General features: G+C 34.9%; 1 protein-coding gene across 1 annotated transcript in view; it reads left to right on the top strand.

The window, feature by feature from the left end:
- Nucleotides 1–10,686: 10,686 nt before the first annotated feature.
- LOC107667573 (interleukin-6-like) overlaps nucleotides 10,687–11,097 on the top strand; it is a 5,946-nt gene continuing 5,535 nt past the window's right edge. The window contains exons 1-2 of the mRNA XM_016459266.1: nucleotides 10,687–10,895; nucleotides 10,969–11,096. Coding sequence (XP_016314752.1) covers nucleotides 10,880–10,895; nucleotides 10,969–11,096 — 144 coding nt within the window. The 5' untranslated portion in view covers nucleotides 10,687–10,879. The remainder of the gene's footprint in view (nucleotides 10,896–10,968; nucleotide 11,097) is intronic.

The following is an 11,097-nucleotide window of genomic DNA, read 5'->3' as shown; positions in this document are numbered from 1 at the left end:
GTTTTTTTTTGGGGGGGGGGGGGGCTGGGATGGTAAAAATCATGGTTTACAGTGCAGTACCACAATTGCATTGTTTTTTGCAAGTAAAAAAATGTTTAAACTAAATGAAAATAAACTCTACAGTACTGATACTGTAAATCAAAATACGGTAATAATACTGTAAATAAAATACAGTAAAGACATTATTGTACTGTAAATACAATTACAGTAATAATACTGTAAATATTTTTTACAGTAAATTACTGGCATCCAGCTGCCAGTAAGTTACTGTAAAATTTACAGCAACCTATTTACAGTGCATGCAATGCTGACTAAATCATTCAGACTAATAATAAAAATAACAAGGATATTTAGCAATAATGAATAAAAGAAAAAGTAATTTTAATTCAAAAGATTTGTCAGACTTTGAGGGACAATATATTACTAAATAAACACACACACACATATTGTGTAAAATATTAATTAATGGGCCAAATATTGTCGTCAGGGGCGTAGATTACGCGGGGGACGTGTCCCCCCCACTTTTAGTATCACGTAAATTTGTCCCCCGCACTTTTTCGGGTTTCTGTCCCCCTCACTTCTGAAATGATGGCTACGCCCCTGATTGTCGTCTTTTCTCAGTTCTGGAAATTTATCACTTAAAATCCACCAATCGGTGTGTCACTGTAATTAATATTATTTTGTGCTGCAATTTACTGATTTGCCAGCCCGAAATAGCCCATTTTATATAATTCTTCCCTGTGTTTTCTAAGAGACACAGTCGAGCCAAAAACGATTTTTCCCAGCTGGCCCAAATCAATGAGACGCTCAGAATCATTTAACCTCTTACTGACCGGCTTTTTCTACAGCCGTGTTAACAATTAGGAAGAATTTTATTGCTTTTCTATCATTTTTTATCTTGAAATTTAAGTTATGAATGCAAGGTTAACATTTCAATTAAATTTGTTAATATATAAATATATAAAAGAACCCAAAACAACTTCAGCAGAAAATATTATTTTATAAGGAAAATAATATTATCTTATTTTCTGTTATATTTTATAAACATTTTATTACAGAAAAAAAAAAAATATATATATATATATCGTAATCATGAAACAAAATTGTAATCATGAAACAACAATTTAATTAAAACATCAACAAGGCTCATTCATTACATACTGCAATCATTTTGTAAAAAGTATTCAAAGAAGGAATTGCTTCTAGTGGAGTAATAGTTTGAAAATCGTTCCACAAATAATGAGCACAGTAAGAGAAAGCTGATTTTCCGTGCTCTGAACGCACCCCAGGGACTTCTAATTGAATCCTGATTGATGATCTGCTGGAACAGTTCTTTCTACGCAAGCATAAAAGACTAGTAATGCAGTTTGGAAGCATACCCAGCTATGCCTTTACAGTATACAACAACATATGTATATATATTTTAGTAAATATAAAGAAGCATGCATGTAAATAATATCACCATAATCTAAAATGGGTAAAAAGGTACTCTGTAATATATATATATACACACACATACATAAATATAAAAACATATATATAAAATCCAGTCTCATCATTTAAATAATCAGATGATCAATTTCAGCAGAAAATTTAATTTTATATGAAAAATAATATTTCCCATATAAAATATTTTGTTTAATTTTTTGGTTTATGAATATATTTCATATATTTCACAAAATATTTGGTAAAATAAAATGTTTATATATATATATTAAACACATTTTTTGTGTTTCTTTAATGAGTAAAAATCCAGTCACATCATCTAAATGCACCAAAACTGTATTCTTGCAGACAGAAAGAGACAGATCTGTCCTCAGCATCTAAAGGACGTGTCTACTATGACCCACTTGTCTGAATAAATGAATCAGTGTGAAATCAATATCAATGTTCAGAGGTTCACATCAATAGAACTGCTTTGATTCTCAGCTCTGGGGTGTTTCTTGGGAAGGTACGTTACGCTGCGTTAAAGCATTGATCAGGCTGTTTGTCTGCTCATCATCCCCGATTCCATCTGAAACACATCTAGTGTTATCCAGCATCGTGTAATGGAGTTTTGTCAGTTACAAGGTCAGAAGCGGGTCTCTGATTTGACACAGATTGTTTGGGTGCTCTGGCATGTGTTTGAGGACGGACGGTCGGACGGATGCCTGGGGTTGTTATGTATTAACAGGTTGGCAGGCGTCCGCGCTGCTCACTAATGCATGATGGGACAGAAACAGTGCCGCCCCCTTCAGCCATGCAGCTAAAACCTTCAGGACGCTTTTGGAATAAGCAAACCGTTCACGATCAGCAAGCTAATCTAAAGCCGAGGCCTGCTTCTCACTGTATGAAGATGTTAAAAGCGAACGGTCGCGCTCGGCAAACCAGTATCTCCACATCTCACATGAAAGAAAAGCTGATGATCTGTCAAAATGAAAGATCACCTCTATACGGCTGAATGGAGCATATGCCTGGAGGACACGAGTGTGTGTGTGTGTGTGTGTGCAAGGTCAGAAGCGGGTCTCTGATTTGACACAGATTGTTTGGGTGCTCTGGCATGTGTTTGAGGACGGACGGTCGGACGGATGCCTGGGGTTGTTATGTATTAACAGGTTGGCAGGCGTCCGCGCTGCTCACTAATGCATGATGGGACAGAAACAGTGCCGCCCCCTTCAGCCATGCAGCTAAAACCTTCAGGACGCTTTTGGAATAAGCAAACCGTTCACGATCAGCAAGCTAATCTAAAGCCGAGGCCTGCTTCTCACTGTATGAAGATGTTAAAAGCGAACGGTCGCGCTCGGCAAACCAGTATCTCCACATCTCACATGAAAGAAAAGCTGATGATCTGTCAAAATGAAAGATCACCTCTATACGGCTGAATGGAGCATATGCCTGGAGGACACGAGTGTGTGTGTGTGTGTGTGTGTGTGTGTGTGTGCAGCTAACGGCTCGTCCCGGTGGAGTTGACTGGGGGCTGATGTGTGTGCTCTAATTTCAGGTGTAACGCCGAGGTGTTGGATGACATGAAGAACACAAGAGGAGAGCAGGTGTTCATTCTCGAGGATCTGCAGGGAGAAAGACATGATTAACTGGATTCCACTGGACGCTCTGTGATCATTTGAAACATAAAGGATCATGACGGGGGGAAATAAAAGTCATCTGAGAATCAAAAGAAGGAATTCTGGGAAAAATTGGAAAAAGAAGTGTTACCATTGGGATAAGTGGAGACGCTTTGGAGGTTGAACTTGACCTTCAGCTCTCATGTCCAGGTCAAAAAGCCTCATGTCATTGGTTTTTCCCTCACAATCCACTGCAAACTTGCATTCAGATGTGACCAGGGTTGTAGTTAACTAGAAGCATTAAAAAAATGGGCAACACTTTACAATAAGGTTCATTAGTTAACTACTTCAGTTAACATGAACTAAGCATAAACGATATTAATCTTAGTTAATGTTGATTTCAACATTTACTAATGCATTATTAAAATGAACAGTTGTGCTTGTTAACATTAGTTAATGAACTGTGAATTAACATGAACGACTGTATTTTCATTAACTAACATTAACTAATGGAACCTTATTGTAAAGTGTTACCAAAAAATGAAATAAAAATATATAAAATAATAAAATATAATAATTAATAATAACATAAAAAGAAACTAATAAAAATGACAAAAAAACCTAAAACGTTACCATTAAAATGAAAAAATAAAAACATAAATGACGATAAAAAATGAAAAAACTAAAAAAATTTATAAAACCTAATCATTCAAATAAAAAATGAAAATATTAAAATAAAAACTATAATAAAAACAAAATAATTACTAAAACTTTATTATTAACATGAAAGCTGAACATTTAAAAAACTATAATAAAAAGACAAAGAACATACCAAAAAATACTAAAACTATATCATTAAAACAAAAAATCTAAAAATAACAAAAAATAACAAAACAAAATTACTACAACTTTATCATTAAAATGAAAACTGAAAATACAAATATAAAAACTATAATAAAAAATGACAGGAAAAAAAAACTAACTTTAATTAAAATGAAAACTGAAAAAAAAAAAGAAACTATAATACAAAAAGACAAAACAAAGAATTACTGAAACTTTATAATTAAAATGAAATGACAAAAAATTAAAATATAGGTTACCATATTGTTTATATTAAAATATTGCTTCATTATATTAAATGTTAAAATATTTTTTAATATATCTGTACTGTATTTATATAAAATATATCTTATCATAAAATAATTTTAGAGGATTTTTATTTGAACCCATTAGGATTCTTTGGGAAACAATCATATTTTTTTGCAATTCTATTTGGTGCTGTTTGTGGTACACAACTTACGCTTGAAAGATAACAATTTTGATAGCATGTGCGTTCATCTGATGATGAACGTATTAGTTAGCGATATCAATGTCCCTCTGGGAGACGCGTCTGCATGTTCTGCTGCGTTCAAACACTGAGCACCTCTTCTTAGAAAGGCTTATCATGATTAAAATACTCTGTGAATATTCCGTTAATCCCTGCGTTGAAGCACTTCCTCTCAGCGCGGATGTCATGTGATCTGATGACAGGAGCTCAGAGCTCTGAGGTGTGACGGCCGCAGGGCCATTTAATGTGTTCAGAGTCCCGACGGGGCAGAAACCACTGCAAAACAGCACAGGGACAAATGCTGAAGAAAAATCTGTAAACTGGTTAACTAACTGTATGAACAGACCTGAAAAAGAACGTTAGGTTAAAATTGTTATACTTGATTAAAGAATTTTTTTTAATTATTATATTGAAGATATATTGTGTAGAATATATCATCTATCGTTTTGTCTTCATCTATGATATTCCAGATATTGTTTTATTGGATTATAACAAAATAATCATTTAAGAAAACTCTTATGTGATTCAATTATTAATTTAAGAAAACTCATATCCTATATTATAAACACCGACTGGAGAATGTTATTTTTTTATATTTCTGTTGAAATCGCATACTGGATTGCATTATTGTTCCTCAGGAAATTCTGAATGTACTTATTTTTCAAATATTAAAAAATATTTTTCATGAAGACAGTGAAAACATGGTTACATTAACTGCCTATTAATGGTGAAAAATGGTAATATTATATTTAATATAACAGTAAAAATTTTACATTTTTACTATAAAAATGTTTTTTCAAAGTTTAATTTATAATAAAAATGTGTACTATATTTATCGTACTTTTATATTTTATATATACAAATATATGATTCTAATATGACATGTAGGCTACTTTTACAGTTAAAATGTATCTTTCATTTTAAATAAACAATATTTATAATAAAAAAGACATTTAACAACATTAAAAAAAAATTTTAACTGTAAAATTACATATGTATATTAGAATCATACACACACACACACACACACACACACATATATATATATATATATATATGATTCCAATATGATACAAACAGTTCTGATCATGTATATCTAGTTAACTTGATGCTTCAAAACAAAACTCTTGATGTCACTAACCTTGCAAACTTTGGTAAATCCAGCGTAAATCCAGATTTCATCCGCAGTAAACAACTTTTTTTTTCCAGACAGACTGGAGAAAACCCTGTGTGCTTTTACTCTTGGAAGCTGTGTAAAGTCAGCCGATCACACTAGAGCTTACTAGACTTGAGAAAACGTTTTTGTGAAACATGCATGTAGACGGTCAGCAAACGGACGGACGCAACTAGTCCACAGAGGAGCTTCTGCATGTGAAAGCCAGAAGAAAGTCTTTCCTCTCCAGTTACTGCTCTCTCACACAGACAGAGATCTTCAAACACACGCTTGATTAAATACACTCTCAGAAAAAAAGGTACAAAAGCTGTCATTAGGGTGGTACCTTTTCAAAAGGTACATTTTTGTACACTTTAGGTACTAATATGTACCTTTAAGGTACCGATATGGACTCTTTAGGTACAAAGGTGTGCCTTTTGAAAAGGTACCGCACCAGTGACAACTTTTGTACCTTTTTTTCTGAGAGTGTACTGAACACAACCTCCAAAAAAGAGAGGAGAGGAGCTGTGGTACCAACCCAACGAAACATGAATGAACAGCATCTATCAACCAGTCAGATTTTAGGGTTTGGCTTAGAGCTGATTTTACAAGTAGTTAATGGTTTAAAGGGACAGTTCACCCAAAACTTGTCATCATTTACTCATCCTCATGTGGTTCCAAACCTGTACGAGTTCCTTTCATTTGAACACAAAGATATTTTGAAGAATGTTGGTAGCCGTCAAAATATCTTCTTTTGTGTTCAACAGAAGAAAGAAACGCATACGGGTTTGGAACAACATGAGGACGAGAAAAGAATGCCAGGATTTTAAGTTTTAGGTGAACTGTCCCTTTAAGTTACTATGTTTGATAAGAATATTGTTCCAGGAGCAACAAAAGGTAAAAACACCGTCATGCTTTAAACGTAACAAATTATAATAAGTATAAAACAACATGTAAACTGAACTGGGCATTGCTGGGAAGAAGTGTTTTACTGTCATCTTGTGGTTGCTTTACAGAACTATTGTTATGTCCTGTTCAAACAAACATAGGATCCCATTATGACTGTATGAAATCTAATACGACACACCGAAACTTTCCATAAGTCTGCCATAATTCACGATATACATATAATTTTGTAGTCACGTGGGAGGGAGGGAAAGCTAGAAAGAAAGCCTAACGAACATAAACCATGGTTTTACTACAAATCAAACCAAAAAAAACATGGTTACTATAGTTAAACCATGGTAACTACACATTAACCATGGTTTTGCTACACTAACCATTTAACCATGTATTTGTAGTAAAACTGTGGTTATACGAATGGTAATCAATATGCCAAAAAAACATGGTTACTACACTTTTACTATAATAAAGCCATGGTTAATTTTCGTAAAGGGAAGGATTACTGTGGTCAATTTAATTTGCAAGTCAATTACCGGCAGCTTTTTCAGGAAGGGAGAGTCCTCCAAATTTTCTGTCGACCAGGTTTGAGGGGAAGCGACCAAAACCAGAAAATCTCCCTAAACTTGGCCTAAAGATTTGGCAAAAATTTGGAAAAATGGTGTATTTCCCCAACACTGGTGTTGTCCAGCCCTTCAAGATTAGCGATCCGACTTGCTAATTTGCACAGCGACATTTTTCGCGGCTCAGTCGACGGAGATACGTCGCATGGAGCTCAAATTGTCATTCTTAGTCACCTTAAAGTTTTACACACAAAAAAAAGTCACAAGAAAACGTGTTAAAATTATCAATAATACCAGTATTTCTGTTTAGTCAGAGACTGATCGCAACGGCAGGCGCTCCAGCGGTTGATCTGCTGTTGCTATGGTTACCACCTCCCGCGCGCGAATTCTTGCCTGAAAACGCGCTCTTTTTGACGTACTTTAGTGGTTACTCGTTATTGGAAATGTTTGATTAAATGAAGTCAAATTAAACGTTTTAATATATTTGTGTACATTTTAACAGAGTATGAGGTCTATTTGTAGGCCAGACCTTAACCGTGGGTTCACTCAACTATTTTAAATTGTAAATTTTCTGTGTTTTCGACCAGTTTCTAGTGGGTTTCGTATGGAAGCCCATTTCCGTCACTGAATAAACAAATAAAAAGAGGTTATTGCAACTGTTTATCTAACAATTCTGACTTTATTTCTCAAAATTGTGAGATATAAACTCGCAATTCTGACTTTTCCTCAATTGTGTGATATAAACTCAAAATTGCGAGAAATAAAGTCGGAATTGCGAGATAAAAACTCACAATTCTGACTTTTTCTCTTGTGAATGCAAGTTTTTATATCGCAATTTTTCTTGCAATTGGAAAGTTTAAATCTCGCAATTCCGTGTTATAAAGTCAGAATTGCAAGATTTAACTTGCAATTCTACGAAAAAGTCACAATTGCAAGATATAAACTCAAAATTCTTAGAAAAAAAGTCAGAATTGTGAGTCTTCTATCTTGCAATTCTGAAAAAAAAAGTCAGAATTGCAAGAAAAAAAAAAAAAATCACAATTACCTTTTTTTATTTTTTCTTCAGTGCCGGAAACGGGCTTCCATAGTTTCGTTATTATAAGTATAAGAAGGAAAATAAACTTTCACATTTTGTTCTACAACATAAAGTATACACATTTAAACCACACATGTGAATTTTGAAGGCAGTGTTTTGTTTAAATGTACACTCTAGAAATAAAATCGTAAAAATAGGACACAATGAACTGAATTAACAAAATAATTATCTGTATTGATTTTTAACAGGCGTTTTTGCCTGTATTTAGAATTTTGCATTGTGTTTTACAGCTAATGGAAATGTCTGTAATATGTCCTGGCAGAGTGCACTTTTCCAGTATATATTGCTAACAACTTGCTATACAAGCACTACAGATGTCTGATTCATCAAGCATGTAATCTCGCATCTTTGCTAGCCGTTTTCTTCATTAAGCAGAAGCGCATGAGTCCAACTATTCCTTCTATCCTGTTATATTAAAGATGCATGCTGCAGTTCATGTGTGCACAGCCATTGAGTGACACAAGAGATGTTGCTGTGGCAATCAATGGAGAAAATACTTAGCTCAGCAAAACTCACACATTGTGGCTTAAGCTTGGACCAGTTCCTACATGCATGTACCACAGGCTCTTTGGCACGAACCCCATTTCTGTGACTCGTTGCACGATGATGCCGAGGTTTGCTCAAGCCGGAAAATCTAAAGTTGCTCAGTTTAAAAGCGTAATTGGGCGTCTATATTTGGAGCACTGGGGCCTGATTCACTTTTCTTTTTTTTAACAGTGCTGTTTGTGGCCGTTGCATTGCACTCTTGTCTTCAGTTACATTTGGTGTTGTCAGTGTCGGTTTCGGAAACCAAAAAGCTAAAATCACCCACACGATCACACTTCATTTCTGTGGAAAAAAGGCCTTAAGTGAAATATCTGCACATCTATAGTTTCACAACATATTTCTGTGAAAAACCTTTTGTTTAAGCTCAATCTGACAAAATGTGCCGACTCTGAAAAGAGCGAATAAGGAGTAAAATAAACCCAATAAACAGGTTTTACTCATTCCTCTCCTGAAAAGACCAGTGTATGTTGTGTTTTAGATGCTAGTGTGTTAAACTTCAGACAACCGGCCTTCCCAAACCTCTGAACCATCAAGACTTTATCTAAACCTGCTGCTCCGTTAGCTTAACCACAAAGACCAACTCGGTCAACCAGCTCGGTTTTATTGGTGGAGGCCAACAAACCAGCACTAAAAAAGAAGTTCATACTAAGCCGGAATGTTTAACAGGCCTTAAAAAACTAGTGTAAGAGCAAAACCACTACATCTAAGGATCTTTTCCCGTCATTACATAACCTCTCATAAGTGCTCTGGTAACTGGGTGCAAAATGCAAGGTCGTGAGAAAGAATTAACATATACTGATAGGACTTCTCAGAAAAAGGAAACACTTTCATTAGTTTATCCGTTAATGACCCAATTTTCGTGGAATAAAGGCAAAGTAACGCCTGTTATCTCTTCAGAATCACTGATCACACCTCAAATGTGGTTTCTGCTGTGGGCCGCTTTCAGTGCAGGGCTTCATGCTGTAGAAATGAACCATGAAATAACAGAAGAAATGTTGACTGCATGATGCTCCAGAACTCTGCATTTCTCATCTATCACCACCCACTGCTGCTTGTGCCAATGACGGAAATAAACGCAGCAGAATGGCAAAGAATAGGCATTGTTAGAATGCAACCTTTGTAATGAAATTGGTAGCATTTCACAGTAACTAGTTTGCATATACAGTAGTAAGCATGCTGTACTTGAAAAAGCTTGAAAATTGTGTCAGTGTCCAAATATATATGGACCTAACTGTATGTATACATTTTTATATAAGTACACACACACAGACAAATATATATGGGTCAAAGATGAAAAAGGGTTTAAACATATAAACAATAAGTGTAATACTGCTTTAAATTGTTGTTGTTTTCCCCCCAAATTTTTAAAAAAGTTTTCTGTTTAATTTAATTGCAATTCTGTTTTTGTTTTTCAGAGCAAAAAAATCTAATTACTTTCACCCCAAATACTAATTAGTTGTAATTTTACATTTTTTAAATCCTAGGTTTTGCCCATTTGTCAGCAATAATTTTTTACTAATTTAAACCAATAAAATTTAATACGCTCCTTTATTCTTTTGTATATTTTAATATGTACACGTCAGAATAAGCATGCTGTTTGAATTTTTACATAAATATTGTGTTACACTGAATGACAATGCAACATTATTTAAACCAAATTTTGACATTTTATCCTCCAAAAACTTATTTGAAACCTTAAAAGTAGACACTTTACTTACATTTAATGTGCTTTCTATCGACATATAATCACTTTTGTACATTTCTTTTGATGCGGACATCTTAACGTCTTTGACCCATATATAGACTTTATAAACACACACATATATATATATATATACATATATATATATATCTATATAAATGATTTATTTTAGTAAAAAATGTGCATTTCAAAACTTCTTGCTGTGTCAATGAAGAGCGGACTAATTTTGTGACAACATGCCCCACTGTAAAGGCCCATACAGAACTATTCAGAAAAATAAATTAAATCGATCAATCAATAAGAGTATCAAAACTTAAATCAAGCTGTGGAATCCTGATTTTAGAGGGGGGGGAAAAAAGAACAAAAAATGTATTTATGAAAATCAGAAGCAGGGCAGTTTTCCCCTCTTCCTAAATGATGAAAAAAGTTTGAAAGGCGGGTTGAGAGACGTGGAAACTCCTCAAGTGCGTGTATAAAACCACTTGAGAAGCGTGGTTCAGAAGTCTCCCGAGTTTTCTTGAAGACATCGCACACAAGCTTGCGCAATCAGGATGCCGTCAGCTCAGAGTAAGTGCAGCGTTCGAGACAGACGGATCCTCGTGAGCAGACGCAGCTCTTCACGTTCTCTCTCTCTCTGCAGACGCAGCGCTCTTCCTGTCTGCTGTACTGGCAGCGTTCATCAGTCTGGGGGATGCCGTGCCTGCCTACAGCGGTCTGGCCGAACTCTCCGAAACATCTGGAGATGAGGTTCAGGACGTGGAGGGAAAGA

This window comes from Sinocyclocheilus anshuiensis, unplaced genomic scaffold (genome assembly GCF_001515605.1).
Source record: "Sinocyclocheilus anshuiensis isolate Anshui unplaced genomic scaffold, SAMN03320099.WGS_v1.1 scaffold1172, whole genome shotgun sequence".
Taxonomy (NCBI): domain Eukaryota; kingdom Metazoa; phylum Chordata; class Actinopteri; order Cypriniformes; family Cyprinidae; genus Sinocyclocheilus; species Sinocyclocheilus anshuiensis.
Note: the sequence above shows the minus strand (reverse complement) of the source record. Positions and strands in the feature narration are given on the sequence as shown.